The sequence below is a fragment of the Alosa alosa genome, chromosome 16 (genome assembly GCF_017589495.1).
Source record: "Alosa alosa isolate M-15738 ecotype Scorff River chromosome 16, AALO_Geno_1.1, whole genome shotgun sequence".
Taxonomy (NCBI): domain Eukaryota; kingdom Metazoa; phylum Chordata; class Actinopteri; order Clupeiformes; family Clupeidae; genus Alosa; species Alosa alosa.
Genome location: NC_063204.1, coordinates 29,183,276 through 29,204,960, shown reverse-complemented (window position 1 = coordinate 29,204,960; position 21,685 = coordinate 29,183,276). Strand labels below are relative to the sequence as shown.

The 21,685-nt window shown below is 41.3% G+C and overlaps 2 protein-coding genes across 5 annotated transcripts; both read right to left on the bottom strand.

Moving 5' to 3' along the window:
• Positions 1 to 183: 183 nt before the first annotated feature.
• Positions 184 to 9,635, bottom strand: nlrx1 (NLR family member X1). Of its 3 annotated transcripts, none has more exons than XM_048266581.1 (9): positions 9,292 to 9,634; positions 8,382 to 8,497; positions 8,144 to 8,216; positions 7,959 to 8,050; positions 6,541 to 7,160; positions 5,023 to 6,452; positions 2,253 to 2,339; positions 1,574 to 1,825; positions 184 to 1,279 (listed from the first exon to the last, which is right to left on the bottom strand). In XM_048266581.1, exons 2-9 carry the CDS (start codon positions 8,473 to 8,475, stop codon positions 931 to 933), a joined length of 2,997 nt encoding a protein of 998 aa, XP_048122538.1. In that variant the 5' UTR covers positions 8,476 to 8,497; positions 9,292 to 9,634; the 3' UTR covers positions 184 to 930. The 3 variants fall into 3 exon arrangements, with proteins under 3 accessions (XP_048122538.1, XP_048122539.1, XP_048122540.1); XM_048266582.1 differs by having other exon boundaries at positions 7,959 to 8,047; positions 9,292 to 9,633; XM_048266583.1 differs by lacking the exon at positions 2,253 to 2,339 and having other exon boundaries at positions 9,292 to 9,635.
• Positions 9,636 to 10,758: 1,123 nt separating this feature from the next.
• LOC125309568 (cholesterol 24-hydroxylase-like) lies at positions 10,759 to 21,011 on the bottom strand. Of its 2 annotated transcripts, none has more exons than XM_048266586.1 (15): positions 20,764 to 21,010; positions 20,197 to 20,274; positions 19,572 to 19,656; positions 19,414 to 19,487; positions 18,337 to 18,423; positions 14,416 to 14,554; positions 14,007 to 14,120; positions 13,760 to 13,916; positions 12,982 to 13,044; positions 12,829 to 12,901; positions 12,639 to 12,723; positions 11,810 to 11,920; positions 11,587 to 11,675; positions 11,398 to 11,464; positions 10,759 to 11,215 (listed from the first exon to the last, which is right to left on the bottom strand). In XM_048266586.1, exons 1-15 carry the CDS (start codon positions 20,910 to 20,912, stop codon positions 11,069 to 11,071), a joined length of 1,518 nt encoding a protein of 505 aa, XP_048122543.1. In that variant the 5' UTR covers positions 20,913 to 21,010; the 3' UTR covers positions 10,759 to 11,068. The 2 variants fall into 2 exon arrangements, 1 of the variants encoding a protein (XP_048122543.1); XR_007196146.1 differs by having other exon boundaries at positions 11,147 to 11,215; positions 11,587 to 11,652; positions 20,764 to 21,011.
• Between the last annotated feature and the right edge of the window lie 674 nt (positions 21,012 to 21,685).

Sequence of the window (21,685 nt, the reverse complement as noted above, 5' to 3'; positions counted from 1 at the left end):
ACCTGTCCAAGAGAGCTGCTCCTCCTCCACAACACATTCACCAGTTTAATGGTTAATCTGTATGCAGACAGCATCACGCCACTGGGACAGCCTCTCAATGGCGCACTCACCTCGGGAATGGGTGTTTACATGTTGCTTAAGAAGTAAAACAAACAAACACACCAAAAGAAAACTACACAAATATTAATATTATATCTTTTGGCTTTATTCTTCAAAGCACTGATAAGGCACTCTCATTTCAGCACACTTGAAATGTTACATATTTCCCTTTATTGTCGTAAAATGTATGAGATTAGCAATCTTGTATCGGCCTGTCAAATAGTTTCTTCAACGACACAATGCTACATCAAACACTATGACAACAATGTTAAATGTCGGTGATTCAACAAACATCCACCTAAATGTGAAATGTTTACCATCTAGGGATCTACTGGATCAAACAGATCATGTTACAGTCAGTATTGGTTCTGGCTGGTGCCATGGAATTTCATATAGTCTTGGCACTTGCTACTTTCTGCAATGCAAGACAATGTTACATCTGACCCTACAATGGCAATTCATTATAAGGCTTTTAGTTAATTGTTAATACAGTTAATTGTTAATACAGCAACTAGTATCCTACGTAGAGGATAAAGGACAATGAATGGGGATAATGATATGCACATGAAAAACATGCGTTCAGTCATACATGATGGAAGCACAGTAACAGCATAAAAACAGATTTGGAAGACCAGTCTAATTTCTTCGACTGTGCGAAGCGCTCTCACATTAGGTGTAGTCAGTTCCATTGATAATAGTGGAAGCTAATTGTTGCAGCTGGCTTCAGTCGCACGCCCAGTTGTCTCCCCGCTGTGGAAACCGCACAGCTGTGTGAAGAGATTCCACCATGTCTGCGTGTCCCACGTCATTCCCCAGCATTCAAGGGAGCGGTTAATGGCTTCTAGTCCCAGAGCCGATGGAGCTGGCCTTATCCAGCAGGAGCAGGGTCTGTCTCACGCCACTCTCCACACGCCGGAAGTGCAGCCTCTTCCACAGGCTCTGCTGCTGCTTCCGGCCCCACTCCAGGTCGCGCAGGAAGACCAGCAGCTGGTCACGCACGCGCTCCCGCTCCCACGAGACCGAGTTCTTCCCGATGATGCTCAGGATGGGGTGCCAGTCCTCGGAGATGTCCGAGCCCTCCATCACCGACGCCAGCACCCTCACGTGCCGGCCTGAGCCCCCCTTCTGCATGTTGTAGAGAGACTGCTTCCCTACATCGGTCAGCTGGTTCAAATACAGGCTGTGAATAACACGAGACAAAAATAGCACGTTTTTACACAAATAAAGTTTTACATTGATATGAAGTACAGTTCAGAGGTCTCTAGCTGTTTCGCATAAGTCTAATGCACATATTGTCTTCATGGTGAACATACAAAAATATAAGCGCTTGTGACATGTGCAAGCATGTGACTTCAACGTGTATGTGCAATGGCACAATCTGTACACAAATATGTAGGCATAAATACATGTTCTTGAATTTTCGATGTATGAGTCTGACCCATCCCAAGCTCAGCCCTAGTGCACGGACACCTACTGTACTGTGTGGATGGTTGGATGCTCTCTGCAGGCGTCCACCAGGGTGACCGCTGCACTGTCCCCGATGCTGTTATAGGCCACGTTGAGCTCCAGCAGACCCGTGTGCTTGCCCAGCCTCTCAGCTAACTCCAACGCAGCCGCGTCCCCAAGACCTGTGTGCATCAGGGACAGGTTCTGCAGGCTCTGGTTCTCTGGGAGGCTGTCTAGCAGGGTTCTGACCCCTGCGTCCAGCAGGTTGTTATCACATAACCTGTGTAGGGTGAGGGATATAACCCAGTTATTACACCTGCTTTTTGCAACTGATTCTGTCACAGAAAAGGTTGTGCAGGCATAGAGGTTAGCAGAGATGAACACCTCAGTGAGGGCATCCAGGTTAAATACACAAAAAAACAGCACTTTGAATTTAGTCTACTGACTAGACCAAACTCTGAGTGAATTAAGTCTTCTCAGCTAGGTATCCAAAACAAATAAAATAAATAATAATAATTTAAAAAACACACAAATAAAGTTACATACTCACATGTCCATGTGATATCTACATCAACTCTTCATTAATGTACCACCACTACTTACCTTATCAACTAGTCACAGGAAGGGAGGTCCTTGATGGCATATTACATCTTAAATACAGAAGCTAATCAACGCTAATGTAAGTGCGGAGTAAAACAATGTCTTACTGTAACGATCTAATGGTACAGTTGGGTTCAAGCAGGAGATCTCTCAGAAGGGTGCAGGACTCTGGACCGAGATGGTTAAACTGCAGACTGAAGATAACAAAAACACGCGGCACGCACACGCTTGCAGTTAGTTTGTCAACTTTAAATTGAAAAACTAATCTTAAAAATTAGTACATGTCGTTAGGATAACCGCCACCCAATTCCAATTCTAATCCATCAATATGTACAATTCTTTAATGCATCAAATCACAATTATGTGCAATTATGTGTAAAGTAATAATTAAAGCGATATTTTGCATTACTGGTATGAATATGAATAAGCCTATAGACTATAGATTACCACGTTAGTTCAACATGCATGGAAAATATTACAGCATCTGTAATGGCGGATGGTGATTGCTGAATGGTGGAGTGATAGAATGGAATTGAGTAGCTATTTATGACCAGGCATTTATGCTGCTGTTGGCATAGATTACTAATTGGTTTATTATTAACAATCTGATAATGACAGCCCAATTCAGAATTGTTATGTAATTCTGTCAAAGCACATTCTCACACAATAATGTCATGACACAGGTCCACTGCAACCAAAGACACAGTCCATTAGTCTTGTTGTTTAGCACCTATCTTTTCAAATATTAAAAAAACAATGTAAGTGACATAATTTTGATGGAAGGTGGTTTTCATATTAGACCTCTAGGAAGTTGCAGCTAATTTCAAATATACATAGGAGAAGTGTTAAGTTCCTTGTGCTACAGGCAGGGAATTTATCACGGTGGCCAATCAACAGCCGAGTATTAACATTACAAAAACACTGATCTAATGAAAATTACATAAAGTAATATATTGTCTAAAACAGATGGCAAGTTCATGACATGACAACTTGCATTAATATAAAAAGCAACTTGATGGAGGTTTTCTCTATGTTTATTGCCACTGAGAGAGGAAACATTCTAAGGGCTCTATCTTGCACTTTAGCGCAATTGACTTTGCGCAAATCGTGGGTGGATCTTGGGCACTGTTTCTATTTTACCGGCAGGATAATGACTGTTGCGCCCGACGCAAATCTAAAATGGGGTGGTCTGTAGTAGCTACATTATTCATGGGTGTGGTTTGGGCATAACGAATAAACCAATCAGAGCGTCATCTCACATTCCCTTTAACAACAGGCACGCTTGTTCCATAGCGGATTGCTATTATGATGGCAGATTTGCCAGGCGCAGTCAGGAGCGGTTCACAGCGCTATAGTCAGTTGGGAACAGTTTGCTATTGATTTTTCCTCTTGACAAAATGTAATACAGAAATGTCACTTTCCGAGGTTTTAGGATCACTCTCACTGAATCACGAGGTTATGAACCCATGGTGATATTTTTGCAATGTAATCTAACATTACCTCACTATAGACAATGCAGATCTGTCAGATAAGCTCTCCTCTCCCGTGCTGCTGCTGGGGCATTTGGGTTAAATGGCATCGGCATGCAGTTCAACATCATGTCTCATTAAGTCCACTAATATTTCCTAATTTATGTCATCAACACATCCGTGATTCGTGGAAATGTGTTCGCTAGATTTAAACCTGTTTTTTCACATCGGACACTGATTTCCCTCGTGTAGCAATATTTGTCCTTGTAATTATGTATGGTTTTGAGAAATGGCAACTGCGTCGTATAGATGAGAGGTGCAAAGTGCATTGCGCAACACAGGCGCCCAAGCAAGCGCTCCGGCAGGTGTAAGCTACGGCTGTACTTTACCAACAGGCAACTCAACAGGGAGAAACAGTTTCCAAGTTGACCTAACTTTCCAACTCTGCACAGTATTCCATTAACATGACAGTAGACTATTTACAATATTTATTTTATGTAAAGTAGAGTTTGTAAACACGTTATCATCACATTAACTTTTGTTTGAGCAGGAGAGAGAATAACAATGAATGGACGCAGCAACTACAGAAATTGTAGCCAAGGCTACTTGCTGCTTTCTTTTACTGTCTATGGTTGCTGGGTAACAGCACATAATAAGCTTATTTAAGCGAATTCACAAACTCAAGACTTCAAGGCCATCATGGATATAAAACATTTTTTGAAAACAAGGAAAGGATGGAGGGAACATAGCAAAGTTTGGAGTTATTTCAGATGGGCTACAACAAGGTAGGCAAAATTGTGGTGCTTATCAAAACCTTAGCGCAGCTGGAATAATGCTTATAGGCTGATGTTAGAGTGCACACGATGTTTAAAGCCATACACAATGGTAAATTGGAACAAAACTAAAGGTAACTTTAGCCTTTATAGGGCTGTATAAAGTTGTCCAAATTAATAGGTCGTAATTAGGCGTTGTTGTTGTAAAGATATTGTATGTAGATGTACTATATAGGCTACAAAATTTTTAGTTGACCAATGCACGAACAAAACCGGGAAACGGACAAATATTATCAAGGCTTTGAATGTTTCCATCTGTGCACAGGGTGTCTGTAGATCGGTGTGCATAGCATTCATTTCTGCAGGCCTGTGGCCATGCATGCGCCCTTAAAATAGCATCTGAATTCGCGCCACTTACTTTAGACCAGGAGGTTCCTGGTCTGTGGCAGAATTGTTTTCTGAAACTGCAAAATATCAACAGGGACCGTTTGCGCCGGAACACGCCCTGACTGCAGAATAGGAAAGACAAAAGCGTGAGTATACAAAGTAAATTGCGCTGGTGTGCAAGATAGAGCCCTAAATGTCTAATTCTATTCCCAAATACTAGACCACGTGGGAGAAGAGCAAGCTCTCACTTGAGGCTGCGCGTGTGTCGGAAGGCAGGCCAGAGCAGGTGCAGCAGGTCTTGCGTGAGGTGGCAGGAGGAGAGGATCAGGTCGTTGAGCAGGAACCCTGGGGCACAGCAGCTCAGCACGGCGCTGAGGACGAAGCACTTGAGCGGCGTCATGCGCACGGTCGACAGGTTGATTGTTCGGATGGACTGCAGCACCTCCGCCGTCACCCGGGGGTTCTGAAACTCGTAGAGCAACGTCAGCAGGTCCATCATCTCCTCCGGGGGCTGCTTCTGTCTGCTCTCCTTGATCAGCTGCTTCTTGAGCGTGCGGGTGATCTGCGACACGGTCTCGCTCTTGATGCTGCAGCCAAGCTGGTCCAGGAGCCGCCTGTTGCCGTAGTGCAGGAGCCCTCCCATGAAGATGGGGTAGAGCTCGAAGGGCCTCTTGTCCAGGTGCTGCTCCGGCTGAGGTCCGTGGACTCCCAGCAGGCTCTGCTCCACCTGGTCAAGCACGTCCTCGTTGTAGCTGTCTTCCGAGCGGAACATTTCCGCGGCCATTGTGCGAGCGATGTGCCCTTTGCTGTTCCGACTGATCTTTTCTAAAAGGCTGGGAAAGAGCTTCAAGAGGTTGAACACGGCAAAGATCTTGAAGGGTATGAACTTGGAGAGGATGCTGAAGAGGGTGGTGACTTCCTCGCCAGTTTGACCAATGGTCTCAGACACCTGCTTGGTAAGTTTCTCCAAGGCGGTCTTGTTTTCACCAAGAACGACGTAGAGCGCGGCGAGGTACTCCTGCATGGCAGGGACAGCGAAGACATAGCGCTTCACATCGGTTTGAGCGCTGTCATATGAACGCTTGCTTTCGACACAGGGGACCAGGAAGAAATCCAACACATCCGTGCGGAACATGGCCAGCTTTTGCAACTCTTCATCTGTCTTTGTTTTTCCACCGACCCATTGCTCAAGTTCGTCCTCGGAGAAGGACGCTCGTTTCTTCGTGACCCCATCAAAGGCCAGTTTCCCAACGGTCTGGACAACATACAGCATCAGAGACGTCTGCTGCTGGTCCTGGGAAGACACACCGCCACCTGCTTCAAGCACTTCGCCTCCAAAATTAAGCCGCAGGAAGCTTGTGTAGATACCGGTGAGGGTGCGGATGGGCGCTTTTTCATCTGTGAAATGCAGGAAGTGCAGGGTGGCACAGGTGAGCCAGCAGTATGAGGGCAGGTAGCAGGCGGCCGCCAGCTGACTCTCGTGCCGCAGGTTCAGGTAAAGGAGCTCAATCAGCTCGTCCTTGCGTGACTCCTCTCCAGTCTGTTGCAGGAGCCTACTTGTGAAGTATGCTCGCTGCCGTGCAGGGTCATTGAAGCCACAGATTTGTGCATACCGGGTCACGTACTTCTGAGGAACCCGTTCAAGAGCAGACAGCCTTGTGGTGACCAAAATGCTTGCCTGGGAGGAATAGAACAGGTAAAATCAATAAACAAACACCTAATTCATTATTTTATTATTACTAACAGAAAGTGAATTATCTTTTTACTTCAGGAAGAAGATATTTCCTCAGCAGATTTACAACAATGGCTCCTGGTGGAAGAGCTTCATTTGGATCGCTGCACAGTTCGGTGGAAGCCATGCGGAAGTCCAGCTTCATCCTCTCCATGCCGTTGAAAACAAAAAGCACATTTCTTGCCTGGTGAAGCTCTCCACTCAGCATTGGAGTCTTCCGGAGGTGCACATACTTCCTGCCCACAAGATCTCGCAAGGAGATATTTTTGGACATCTTCGAGAGGTCCTCACAGGACAAAGGTACGAGCAACTGGAACTGAGAAAGTGAGGAACCAGAGCACCAGTCCAGCACCAGTTTCCGCACGACCGTGCTCTTGCCTGTGCCCACTGCTCCATAAAGCAGAACATTGACCCCTTGGTCTCCGGTGTTGAGGGTTGTCTGGAAAAGCTCTTCGACTGTGGTGGATACACCTTTGTTTTGGTGAGTGTTAAAGGGACCTGGCTTATCCTCAGCTGGGTGCCTCTCCAGAATAAGAGGATTGATATGCATAGTCTCTGGGGAGAAGCTGCCTCCAAATTGCTTCTCTTCTTGAGGTAGATGGCTGAACCATAATTTCAATTTCTGTTTGTGAGTGTCAAGTGGATCTATGGGGGCTAAATATAAAGATAATAATTATTATAATATAAAATATAGTATAAATATATTGCATTGAACAAACCACTGATTAGGTAGCTGAAGAGAAAACTTGCCACCACTGTCATCATAATTATCTGATTACACAGGGCCAGATCGTTAAAATATGTAATTTAATTTCAATCTATTGTTTTACTGTTTGAATCAAGCCCACTTTGTCTTTTGCTTATAACCAAATTTGCCCAAACCAAAATTGATTATGGGGGTGCATGTAAGGGTGTGGGTATTGAAGTTAGATTGCAACATGCATATACTTGAGCACACTGCACTACGTGTCTTTACAATAACACTGTTGTTTCTTCTTTCTTATCATAATCAAATTCCCCCAATTATCCACAACACCTTCTACTAATGGAGAGAATTAGACAAACCCACTGCCACATGGTATTGGCACACAAATATTATAGTATTTGTTTATTTTCAGTGTTTATTTTCATTAGGCTTTTGATTGTATTGACATTATTGTTTATTATTGCTATTCTCCTTAATGTAACCTTTCCAACTTTTTAAACTGTTCACTGTTAATTTAACTATTGCATTGTTTTATCTATAAGTTGCTTTGGACAAAAGTGTCTGCCAAATCCCATAACCATAACCATAGCATGGCATTAGTTTATAAAAATGGCTAGAATAGCTTATGGCGATCAGTCTAAATGGTGTCTGGTCTCCAGAGGGTCTGTTAACACATCAAGCTTTGCCCATCACTGCAGCAGTACAAAGAAGACAAATGAACAGATAAAGTAGAGTCAGCACTTCACCTGAATGACATTCTCTCTTGCACGTCTTCAAGTAGCAAGCAACTGATGGATGAGCAGCAGACAGGCCAAATACTGGAACTTTGTACCATCTGCTGATGAGTCATATTGCTGTTAGGGATCTGTTCACTTCACTGAAATCATAATGTTATAATGGGCTGCCTTTAAACAACCCTTCACTACCTCACCTTGACAATGTGGACACAACCAATCTTCTAACACTTATCATATCAGTTGACATGAGCTTGAGGTAACCGACATCTAAAGAAAGGCAAAATCAAAACAAGACGAAACAAAATCTATTTGTGATCTTATTGTGGATATATGAGCTGGGACTGTTTGTAACACACAATAGGCTACAGCAGGTGGGAGTAACACAATAATGTGCACTGCACTGCACACAACAGGTGAGAGTTACTGACTTACTTTGTCCGTAGAGAGGAAGAAGCTGCTTACTAGCCTCCTGACTCCTCCACCAAAGCATCCGTGCCCTAGGGCCACATCTTCCAGAACACCACATCCTGATGTCCCCCTAATGCATTCTGGGAAAAAAGAAGTCCTCCATACCTTATTTAATCTACTGCATGACATTTGACTTTTTATGAATTAACAACCACCCCTCACAAGGTGAAACTAAATGTTAGACTAATTCCAAATAACACGATGAATAGGGTCTACAGTTGTTGACTCTAGGTAGGTATCGGACTGTGGAAGTCGGTGAGGAGTTGAAATATAACATGAATGTCAATTTACATTAGGACTCTACAATGCTATACAGGCACAAAGCTGACGGCCGAAATAATAATGGGGCATAGGCCTATGTTCTATATAAAGCCAAAGCACTGGACAGCTGTGTCTGCTTTGCGTGACAGCAAGAAATACATTCTGCTCCTTCTGAAAAACATTTGATCATCATGGTTCTAATGCCAAGGTCACTGACAAAGACGTGCTCTTGGAATGAAATCTCTAGGCTACTTTTTATCCGTGACAAATAACGTTACAGTCCCCACTCGCCACACTGATTAGCCTACACTAGCCTACCACAGTTGGCTGATCGGCTACGAAGCCATAACATGCCTGGACACTAACCATAGGCTGGAAAACGTCATATTTTGTATTCACGGCGACTCAATGTAGTACGTAGGCTATACCCTACTCCACGTATGTAGGCTATACCCTACTCCCAACCGTGTAGACCTGGCTACTTACTGCCTACTCCACCAGAAAATCAACAAGCCATGTTAGATCAAAAGAAGATATTTCCTGACTCCTGACACATCAAACAAAAACTGTGCCGACATATTTAAGCATGCAATTGAAATAGTAGCCTACCTACCTAACTCAGGTCTTCTGTCCCGAATCCAACCCAGCTTGCCGTGTAAGGCATAAGACATTGGTTAATGTTTTTACGACATTTCAACCGCGAGAATATCAGCTCCCCGACGACTATCACTGGTGGTACTTGCATTCAGTCCCAACTTAAGACTTCCTGCTTGCAACTCCAGAGACAACACACTACGTGATGTATGGCTTCACGGAATCACGCACGTTTTATAGGCCTACAGATGGCTAACGAATGACAAGAATGAACAAAATGTATCCAGAATGAATTCACAGTTTAAGATATGCACCGTATACTAGGTACAAACAAGTTTAAGTTCAAATTGTGATTACCTCTATAGAGATTAACGGGAGGTTGGTATATTCACACAGGTCACTAAATGTTTTAACAACAGGAATAATGATAATAATAATAATCATCATCATCACCAACATCATCAAAATAATAATTAATATCAACAATTGTAATAATAAATGCTGCAAAGGAAATTAATAGTTGTTTTCTACATTTGACTATTTTAATTTGCTTAATTATTTAAAATAGATCAGCTACACACTACTGCTTACCTGAAATATTTCAAGTTTGTGCATCGATTGAATTTTGCAGCAGCCAAACTGTAATGCAGTGATTGGCCACAGTGGGTCCTCAGTTGTTTAGTAGCCAATAGTGTTTTAGGGGTCGTCATACCTCATATGTAGGCTATCAACCACGCATAATTGGTTCACCTATTCATAAAGTTATGCAGTTGTGTAAAGTTATGTGTCTTGCTTGTGAAACATGCAATTAGTCTGGTAAAACTAAAGAACAGAATTATTTTAAACTATGTTATTGTAAAGTTAATAATAGCCTGATCTACTTTTCCAGGGAACTGTGATATGACTACAGCCACTAGGCTCGGCTACCTCATACTGAGGCTGTATCAGGAGTCACTGTAGCCCATCAGAGACTTTCATCCCTTTTCTGATTTTTCCAAGCAAGACTACACCCTCAACCTCTCCCAGACTTATTAAAGTCTTTCCTTGAACCATTGCCAGGTCTGTTTAGTAAAGCAGAGACGGTTGATAAAGCTTGTGCTGCTTTATCTATATAAGGATCTTTGAGTAAAGGTTCTATAAAAGTATAGTACAATCTGATCTACTCCCAGCGCTGTGAATGGAGGAGAACCAACAACCTCCGCCTCTCCCTGCCCTGTTAAAGCCTTTCCTTGGACAATTCCAGGCTTGTTTAGAACTCGTTTTGGATCATCATCCCAACCACTCCCAGGTCTGTTTTTGAAAAGTCCTCGTAGGACAATCCCATCCTTTCCCGGCTTTCTAAAACATTCTTCTAGTACAACCCCATCCACCTCAAGGCCTCTACATTCCCAGTGCAGTAAGGATACACCGTTTTGTAATCTGTATTCATTATCTTCATGTCCACAGAACAAAATACATTATCTTCAACCAAAACAAAAACACGGAAAACATGGTAATGTGTTTTATACAGATAGCATATAAATGGCCACACAGTGTAGTTCATTATTTTTTCCATTAAGTATACATAGCAACATTATCAACATTATTGATGGGATTCAAACCTGCACTTTGCAATCAAGTGCCATTTAGTAAGTGTGACTAAAATAAAAACTGAGCATTAAAGGCTACTGTTTTATTTGATTATATGGTTAATGAATGACTAGAATTAAAATATCATATAGTTAACATATTGTGTTTTCATAGCAGTAATATAGCCTGTTAAAGTAGGCCTATGAAGAGGGCTCTGACTCTGAGGGTTAGGCATTGTCCCGCTGTTTGACCATGCATTTGACACCATTCAGTGGCCTCAGAGTGCCCAAGTCCTTAATCTCAAAGGACTGTCCTGGCACCAGGCTGAAGTCGAACCTCTGCACCAGTTTAGCCAGTGCAACCTTTGCCTCCAGCTGTAAACAAACACATAATTTATGACTCTTTCAAAAGCCCTTAGATAGTGAGTCAGAAATTATGATCTCATTATGTAATGTTTGACAGGGGTTAGGCTAATGTTACTGGTGACCTTTAAATGAAATTACAAACGGCAGTGTCTTTGTTTGTAAGTGTGTTTGTATGGGTGTGTGGTTTTCACCTGGGAAAAGTTTTGCCCAATGCAAGACCGTGGGCCCAAGGAGAAGGGGTAGTAGCAAAAATAGGGCCTTGGTGGGTAAAACATAAAAAGTAAAATTTTCAAGCTTGGCTTCACATTTTGCACATATAAACATGTGCAATATCATTGTTGTAAACAAATGAATCAACATAATGTAAATTGTTGTCTTACTTAGGAGCACTCAAATTAAATCTCTCTGGATCAAACGTCAGTGGATCTTTGAAGAATCTTTCCATCCTTGAACACACGTATGAAAGTAACTAAAAAATTGAAAATTAAATTGAAAATGAAAACGTCAAAATCAGTTTAAAATGGTCCATGCAATATGCAATTGAAAGATCAATTTTGTCTTCCAACCATACTTAACTGCTTGTTGAGCATGCATGATACTTACCACAACCACACATCCTCCTGGGATCTTTATTCCATTGATGACAGTGTCATGTGGCACATAGCGACTTGTACCTGGAGCGGTAGGGTATAACCGCAGAGTCTCTTTCAGCACCTACAGACAGAGACAACATTCAGAGACATCAAGTAGATTATGAGTGGGGGTTCTCCTCAAGGTTCCTTCCTGTTAAAGGGTTGTGTTTTCATTGCCACCTTCCCCTAAGTGTTCCGTCTTGTGAGTTCAGTCTCTGGACTCTGTAAAGTTCATTGAGATCATTTAAATTATTATTTGCATGCTATAAATAAGCAAACTGAATTATTTAACAGAGCTAGTGAGCGGAGCAGATTAAATTTTGTTGGAGCGCGTTTTAATTTAGAGGCCGGAGCAGCCGCTCTGTTCCGCTCAAATTTCGCTACAATATCGCTCACACCACGAGTCTGAGGCATGCCCAAACAAATCCAGAATTCACGTCCTCCTAATAAAACCAATCTTGTGCGTTGTATGGTGTTGCACTATCTTTTAAAATAAATGTTCTATGAGTGAAATATATTGCCGTTGCTCTTAGTTCTTTGGGATTTAAGTTTTCTGTTTAAGGTGATAAATCGGCTCGTAGATTATTTCTCCCTCTTTTAAATTGGAGCGAGCGTGGAGCGATTTCACTGGGGCGGAAGGATTTTTAAGTGGAGCGAATTTAAGCGGAGCGACCTGACGCGACCTGATGCGAATTTGAGCGAAGGAGTGGCCGATTGAACAGCCACCTGAGCGAGGAGCGGGATATTCGCACCGCTCAGCTCCGCTCACTAGCTCTGTTCTTTAACACAGTGTAAACGACCTGAGTTAGGTAGGTGAGGTTTCCCAAGTCCTCATAGCTGATCTCCTGTTTCATCCCAATAACTTCATCCACCTCCTCCTTTAGCCTGGGATTTAATTAACATTCATTTAATTAACATTAATTTGTCTTCATTTGTCAATGCAACATTTAAAAACTTTGTAGGTACATCAGCACATGCAACACTTTATACCTGTTTAGTATCTCTGGATGTCTTCCAAGTTCCATGATAGCAAATGAAAGCTGATTAGCGGTTGTTTCTTGACCTGGATATGTGGTCAGCTGGTTAATGAATAACAGCATAAATAATTACATTGACCAAGCCAATTCATTTTCAATGTCATACCTGCTATGAAAAATGTGACAAAGTTGTCCAGAATTATTTCTTCATCATCGTGATTGTTTTCCTCTGTGAAGATAAAATAACTTAAAGATACGTTTTGTTAAGATCCTCAATCGTTAAAGGTGATATGATTTTTAGATTTTTGCATCCCTGTTAAGTATATATACTATATATATATATATATATATATATTTATATATCTTCTCTTCATCCTTTCTCTACTCCGATGACCGAGAAAAAACAAACCAAACAGTCTTTCAGAAGACTATAACCTCCTACATCCTACATACTGTAACCCTTCCACTACTCATTTTTCCTAGCGTATATATTATGTGATGGATAACGGCCACCGAGGTGTCCTGTTATACGGAATTAAAGGAGGCAAAGAACTCCCTAACGCGCAGCCGCCCACGTCCATTAATTCCGTATAACAGGACACCTCGAAGGCCGTTATCCCGCTTTTCACCCGGTTGCCACTATAGGCAATAGTCATGCCTTTATAGCACGCAAAGGAAACAAGCGGTTCCATTTAAAAAGAAGCGGACTTGTTCTGTTCTGCGAACTTTCTTTGGCCCTATAACGGCGATAGCATGGACATTTTTTTTTTACCAGATCTACTTAGGTGTCCTGTTATTCAGAATTAATAGCCACCCCACCAGCCAATCAGAAAAAAGTATTTCTTCTCTCCAGGTGATAAATACTTTTACTGTATGTATTGAAATATATGGTGTGCTGCTGTCTGTCTGAGGGTCTGTCTTTATGTACAGTTGAAGCAACATACCTGCACTTTTAAGGATCTGTGCAAGAATGTCCTTGGGCACATTCTCCCCATTCTGAATAGCTCTTTTTCTCTCATTGATCCAGGTCGCTCCAGTATCTCGAAGAAGCAGCATGGCTTCCTTTATCTCCTGCACAACCTTTTTGTTCTCAGACTTTGACTGGAAAAGGGGAACAAAACAACAATGAGTCTTAACCAGGACTTTTCAACTCATTTCACTTCCTCTATCCGTGCAACTGGGTCACCTCACCTCAAATTGTTGGTCTCGGACATGATGGACAAAGCCCTTGAGACAGAGTTCAATGGCACGTGGGAATGGAGAGTCACTTTCATTGAATAAATCTAAATCTACTCCAAAGGCCACCTAGATGCAAACACAACCATTACCATCCATATTACAATATTAACACATTACAACAAAACATTAGGTTACACACACTTCAAACATAAGTGTCTACATGTAAGATAAAGCCATCATTGTCATCATTGTCTTAAGATATTTTGTGTAATACATTTTGAATTATAATATACCGGTACAGATTCCAACTCCCCGGATTCTTGAAACAGTATAGATCTGTACATATACAATTGTAATAAAGAGCCAATTGATAGAACAGTTCGTCACTATATCTTTTCTATAGAACTTGTGCAGCAGTGACCTTTGTAATCACGTCCAGGGTGAAAGTGTTCATTAGCTTGTCCATTTGAACAGGAGTCTGTCTCTCAGAGTACTCCTCCAGTTTTTCCATGAGGCGCTCTGCTCTCTCATTGAAGGTACCCATCAGACCCCTCAAGTATCTGATTGAAAATCAGAAAAGCAGAGGCCAGAGAAAGCACTGTCATTCTGTAGATCAACTAGAACAAACAGTGAAAAACGGTGCGGGGTCGGCCTAGAGGCTGTTGCAAAGCTCTATCTCAAAATCTTCTAGAGGTACATAAGTATAGGGGAAAATAGGAAAAGAGAGTTTGTCACATTTATTAAACCATAAAACATTAAATGAAAGAAATTCATGTTTTTCTTTCAAAGAAACTGTTATTACGTTGAACTGGCATATTTTGCCACAGCAATGAATTCATCCAACAGAATCATGTCAGATCAATGTGAAGCACCTAAGTATTGAACCTGTAAGGTAAACACATAGGATGCCTTGCTGTCACCATTTCATTGTGTTCCCATGAGCCTTTGCAAGAACACTGAGATAATCATGCAGCTAAAAGTGTTACAAAAGTTTTCACATGAGTTTCTTTAGTTTTTTAGTTATGGGTTTTGCTTAGAGACCAGTAGAATTTGGAGCCGAGTTGTCTCTAGCCGTCTGTGTGGAACATTGGTAAACCTCAAGGGCTCTATCACATTGTACACGGTATGTGCTGCGCTCGCCGCTAGGTTGCTCTTCGTCAGCTCTTGGACGTCTCAAAGATTTTTGTCGTGCTTGCCGCCGGGCTCAGCGCAAAATACCAATGACAGCGCGCCGCGGTCAAAGTTCAGCATGATTGACCGCTTTGACTTTGACCGCTGCACGCGCAAGAGTGGCAAAATGCTGCTTGTACTGACGGCAGACCACAGTCAGAGCCTTGCCACTCCGTATTAAGTCCCATTGTACCGAATTTTGGATGCAGTTCCACCAGAGTTCCACTGGGGGCGATCGCCATGAGTGCAGAATGAATGGGAGTCAATGGAGCTAGACGGCTAAAATCGTCTCTTTCACCTGATTGTCGTTGACAAATCTTAGATTTGATTGTAGTTTGTATAACTTCAACATGGGTTATAGGTCAAAAGTTGAATGAACGAGTACTTATGTCCTTTTGATTTCTTACAGGTTGGGTCGTTGTTGCACATAACACGCTAGCATTGTGCTAATGAATGACGTCATTGACACATTTGAAAGGCTTTTAAGAACAATTAAGTGACTTTAAAAAATATAATACTCAACCAAGTGTATTTTCTTTGCCTCCCCTTTCGAATACAATACTCAAATTACTTGAAAAAAAAATATATACCGAGAAAAGTGGATTTTGAGGGGTACAGCTCCATAGACCTCCATGCATTCTGAACTCGTGGACGAGCGCCCTCATGTAGAACCACAGAAGGAACTGCAACCAGTTCAGAAACCGGAAGTTTTCCGAGAGTGGCAGTTCTCCCCTTATTAGACATTCTCTGCTACAGTCAAAGATGGTTGATTACGAAGATACTTCATGAGAGGCCATTTCCTGTCCCTGGAAATTTATGCAAATTGGTTAGCAGTACACGCCCCCGCACATTTATGCAGTGATCGGGCTCTCTTTTTAACATTGAGGTCTATGGCAGAATCCAAGAATTTTCCAGAATTTGTCAAAGCCTTATTTTTCTGAGCAATGGATGCACATTTCGGACACGGTATCATGATCTCCAAACCCTCCTCCCTATTTCAGTAGAATGTCGTGATAGTATGACCCTCCAGTCGGGAGAAAATCAACATTAATGAAGGTGTAGGCTACACCAAGTTTATTTTGTACTCCGGCTTGTCTGGCGTGGAACCGAGGCGTTCAAACGTAAGTCATACGTCAGTGACACGCCCCTGTGCAGGCGGGAACTGAACCAGAGCCCGTCTCTGACTGAACTCCACTTTGCCCTCATAGACATGAACTACGCATTCATTATCTTTGCCACAGTTCTTGTGCAAGAAAGCCATTGACAATAATGCATTTCATAGCGCATACTGCCTGTAATGTGATAGGCTTTTCACTCCCTGACGCCTCTGGCATGCAAGTTAGTAGTCTGGTATTTTAACTCAACTGTCAGCATGCTCGCCTCCTGATCTGAGGTGCTGCTGTTCACGGGTTCGAGTCCGGGCGTGTCCGGGCGCTGAATCACACAGGTTCAATATAACGCAGGCAGAGGTGGAAAGTAACTAAATACATTTACTCATTTTACTGTATTGAGTAGTTTTTTTGTGTATTTTGTATTTTTTAAGTAGTTTTTCAAATTAGTACTTTTATTTTTACTTGATTACGTTTTGAGTGAAGTATTGTACTTCGCTACATCACAAATTCCATGGGTTACTGAGTAAAAAAACAAAGTTAAGACTAACGACAACCGAAAGGAAGGGGGGAAATTGCGCCTGGAACCACTAGAATGATCAGCATGTATCAAGCTGGCACCAAGTCTTTCTGAAAGAGATGGAGATGGAAGTGGATCACGAGATAGGCTACGGGCTACCTCAGATTACCTGTGTAACCGAGGAAAGTGTATTTTCCGCTCTTTCAGTTCTATTGCGGAGATATTCAAGCACATTTAACACCATTAGATTTCGTGTTTTAACGTGTGTGCTCACTTTTCTTCGGAAAGAAGTTTATTAGCATCTGTTTCCCCTCATTTTCATCTCTCTTTTTCTCGTTTTTGCCTTCGTTTTTTGGTAATACGACTTGGTTTTCTTGGAGAAAGACCAGCAGCACAACAATTAGCTGTCCACTACTAGCGATGCTCAACTACGTAAACAAAATGAGATACCTTATCAATCGTTGTGCAGGCGGACCAAACCATTTTGCGCTTTAGCAAGGGAGAGTGAGAGTGACCTTTGACCTTGTCAAACTCATATTAGGTAGTGGGCCGGATTTGTTGAAATGAAACCTCGTTGGGGCAGCCGTGGCCCACTGGTTAGCACTCTGGACTTGTAACCGGAGGGTTGCTGGTTTGAGCCCCGACCAGTGGGCCGCGGCTGAAGTGCCCTTGAGGAAGCCACCTAACCCCTCACTGCTCCCCGAGCGCCGCCGTTGTAGCAGGCAGCTCAATGCACCGGTTAAAATAAGATATACTTTGTGTTCGTGTACGTGTACTTTGGAATGGGTAAGACTGTCTTTAGTGGCAGGCTAGCACATACCGTTGACTTGCGCTAGCCTAGCACCTGCAAACTCTGCAATTAGAAGGACTGGATGAAACGTGTTGAAAACGGTCTCCACTGATAAATATCACACTTGCTTACTTGGAAATGAGGTCCTATGTCCAAAATCCTGAACCACCCTTTTAACTACTTTTTACTTTTACTTGAGTACATTTTCAGATGGGTAATTTAACTTGTACTTGAGTAATATTTCATCAAAGCTTTGGTACTTTTACTTGAGTACAATATTTTAGTACTTATTCCACCTCTGAACGCAGGTTACATTAGTGCCGTGACCCAGATCGGGAGTGAGGTTTAAGGGCCTTATCACATTACACGCGGCATACGCTATGAAACCCATTATTTTCATGCGTGCGCAAGAACTGGTCTGGCGCTGCGCTAGGCAAAGCAATCATGTTGAACTTTGACCCGCGGCCCGCTGTAAGTCATTGGTATTTTGCGCTGAGCCCAGCGGCAAGCACAACAAAAATCTTTGGGACATTACCTCAACCTCTTTAGGCCTACTCAATCGGAATGACTATTGGAACACAATAAGGATGTGTTTCATTGAAAACTATATTGTTTCATGTTATTGTAATGTAATATGGTTTGATAAATTGGACAGCCCTAACTTTGTATTTTTTACAGTGTACAGGGTACAGTGATTTTTTTAAAAATAAAATCTTATGTACATTAATAAAAGGAAAATAGTGTATTACTCACAAACTGCTAAAAGCAGGATCCATAATTCTCCGCTGTTTGTACCACTGATTGTGATCCAAAGTACTCAGTAGACCATTTCCAAGAAATCTGACAAATATCAGGTAAGATTGAGAAGACTTCAGAGGCTGAGAGTCTATAAGTGGTTTAAGTACATCATACATTTATTTGTTTGTTTCCATTCTATTCAAGGTAAAGGAGATGACGAGAACTGAATGTAGTTTTTGCCTAGAAGGTGACTCATAAACAGTACAACAGGTGAACACAGACGTAAATCAAGTCATGTGTGGAGTTTGGGATGCCTTTTCTGCCAAGTCACAGTTCTAAATTGTGACTCCAAACTCCAGCTTGGGAAAGTTAAGTAGGCCTATTATTCATGACCATGATTAAGATATGATCCAAGTCTATTTCAAGACAGATTAGAAAAATGTAAAAAGAGTTCACATTCTGCATTAAAATAAGAAACTGTAAAGGTCTATTCACATCAAAGATTTGCGATGAGATGAGCTGCAACATTCTATAAACCAGCAACTTGCTGCAACATTCTAAAACCTTGCAACTGCGACTAGACATGGTGAATGTTTCGCGACGGCTTGCAACGACGCGCAACATCTAATTCACACCGCTGCAACTCCTTTCTGCAACGGTTTTGTCTTGTTGCAAATCTTTGGTGTGAATTGGGCTTTAAACTCTACTATACTTTAACTAGTTAACAATTTAATTACCCCCTTAATCAAGGAATCCCTGAATTAACACCTTAAAATAAAATTAAGATATACTTTAAGTGTCCTAAATTACCCCTTACACACAACAAATAAAGGGAACCTCTGATATGACATCTTAAATGTAGATTAAGGGGTCGCACCTTAAAATGGCATTTTAAGGTAAACTTAAGAGCCTGTTTTACAAATTAAGGACCACTTAATATAAATTAGTAATTAAAAGTGGTTTTGGTGTTTTCTGGGGTAATTTAAGGTAAATTTGAATACATCACATTTTATAGTGAATGGAGCTTCTGTTAATGTGAGTGAGAGGCTTTTCACAGGGCAAATAAATCTGTATATTAACACAAGATATTACCTGACACCAAACATGCTAGAAAGACGCTTGCACGTGTATGGATCTTTACTATACTTTGGTGACATCAAGAACTCCTGTAAGAGCAAGTAGACAATTTAAGGTCTGGTTACAGGAGACAAGAGAGCCATTATTAAGGGAATTTAGGGGCTTTTATTTACCTTGGTTGCCTCAGGGCAGGTCACAATGAGACAAACAGCATGGTAAAAGTTGAGTCTGCAGATAGGCCCACTTGCTTCAGCAGCCCTTGAAACACATTAAAACAATGAACAAAACTACGACAGAACAAAATACACTTAATTCTATAATTCTGGGTACATTTCAATTGTAGAAAGAAACCAAAAAAAAATGTAATGAGTTTTTAAACCATTACACTTTTTTATAGTCATAGAACACACTTCAAAGTTAACATGACCTATTTGCTGAACTTAACCTGTAAGATTTCAAGTATTAATTTGAAAAATTAATTTCAAGCATTTATTTGAAAGTCTGTCAACTCTGTTAGAGACAAACTCGGTAAATATGTGTGTGTGTGTGTGTGTGTGTGTGTATGTAGGCTGTATGTGTGTATATATATATATATATAAATTAAATAGTTTACTGTTCAAATTTAACTATTGTATTTGTAGGCCTATGTTCCTTTGGACAAAAAAGCGTCTATAACCATAATAACCATAACCATATGCATGACTGAGCATAATTCAACGACTTATGGAGGCCTACTTGTCGCAGTGATTAGTTGTACAGATCGTAACATCCGTAAAATAATGTTCGTAGTAAACTTACCATTTCAGAAATGTGTCATTAACATTACGGCCAGATCTTGTGTCTTCCAAAAAAGGTGAAAAATGTCCAGACAGGAAGCTGCGGATAAGCCAGCAACAAAAGAATTGAGACCGATTAGAATAAGGTAGGCCTATAGCATACAGTAGGCCTAAAGTAGGCTACGGTAGGCTAAGGTAATTTATATTTGGCGCATTTTTGTAGGCTATAGCCTACAAAAACCAAAAGCGCTCCACACATAAGACATTGACACATAAGGAGTTCACTTTGTCAAAGGCAAAGCAATAAACCCTCTATAAGCCACAAAGGCTTTCCCCATGAACTAACATGATTATGTTTACCTAGACACTTTTATCCAAAGCGACTTATGACCATATAAAGTTAAAGAAAGTCGAATAATATTAGTATAGGCCTAATAGACAAATAATAGGCTAATAACAATCATACTACGTCTTAACAACAACAAACATAAACATTCAGGCTACAAAGATGACTAAAATAATGATAATTCAGTTATACAAGCGAGCCTAAATAACAGTTTTTGAACGTGTCCTTTAAAATTGTGCCTACTGATTTCTTGGTGGTCCTGGGATATGATCAAACTTTCGATGCACATATTTTATGTAAAGAAAGTATCCAAAAAACAATATGAACGCCACCGCGACTCCGGTAAACACCAGATATCCAGTCCACACTGTAATCGTATGAATCAGTGCCATTTTTTTGACTTCTAAGGAGCTTATAATCGGTATGGATATTTGTATGGATCATAGGTCTACTGGAGAACTTCCCATCTGACGTGATAGGCTGTTAATGAGATATGTGACAACCATAGATGACAACCGGTGACAACTCCGCTTTCATAACTTCCTCCTTTTACGTTGGCCTAGGCTACGTAAAGGAGGAAGTGGTGTGAAACCTAGCGTTCATGGAGAGGGAGTTAAGTAAAAGAAATGGGAGTGTAATGCAGTTCTTTACGTCCAAAATATTGCATTTCCTGAACTGTAAACAATTCCTCCAAAACTGCTGTTTTGACACTTGAAATAGTGAAGTTATTTTTGTAAGGGATGTCAAAAGAAACATGTGAGAAAACATATTGACCATGGTGGTATAGGCCAGGGGTTCCCAAACTTTTCCACGACAAGGCCCCCCAAATACCACTAGGTTCTGTTCAAGAACCCCCTTGACGTGTTATTAAACCCATCGACAATACTACTTCAAATGTAAAAATACACTAAGCTAATAATGATTTTAGCCACAAGCACTTCGTGATGGAGCATACAGTGTGTAAAAATTGCATTTGGGGCTTTCTGCTATATGAGAGCTATTACTCTACTATTATTCTCAGTCATTATCATGGAAAATATAATGTTCAGATATATGCGACAAATGATTATAATGGCATTGTATAACAACCCTCATAGTAGTAGGTATATTTTACATTTTTTATTTTACATCAAATGTATTTATTTGTTGCTTTTATGTTTCCTTA

Excerpts from the sequence above, each read along its gene's own strand:
- LOC125309568 (XM_048266586.1), bottom strand. The coding sequence starts at position 20,912 with ATGGCACTGATTCATACGATTACAGTGTGGACTGGATATCTGGTGTTT. Across the intron at positions 20,275-20,763 it reads CCAGGACCACCAAGAAATCA|CTTCCTGTCTGGACATTTTT; the intron begins GTAGGCACAATT and ends GCTTATCCGCAG. Across the intron at positions 19,657-20,196 it reads AATGACACATTTCTGAAATG|GGCTGCTGAAGCAAGTGGGC; the intron begins GTAAGTTTACTA and ends ATGTGTTTCAAG.
- nlrx1 (XM_048266581.1), bottom strand. The coding sequence starts at position 8,475 with ATGTGGTGTTCTGGAAGATGTGGCCCTAGGGCACGGATGCTTTGGTGG. Across the intron at positions 2,340-5,022 it reads CGACACACGCGCAGCCTCAA|TCTGCAGTTTAACCATCTCG; the intron begins GTGAGAGCTTGC and ends TGTTATCTTCAG. Across the intron at positions 1,280-1,573 it reads CCAACCATCCACACAGTACA|CCTGTATTTGAACCAGCTGA; the intron begins GTAGGTGTCCGT and ends TGTTATTCACAG.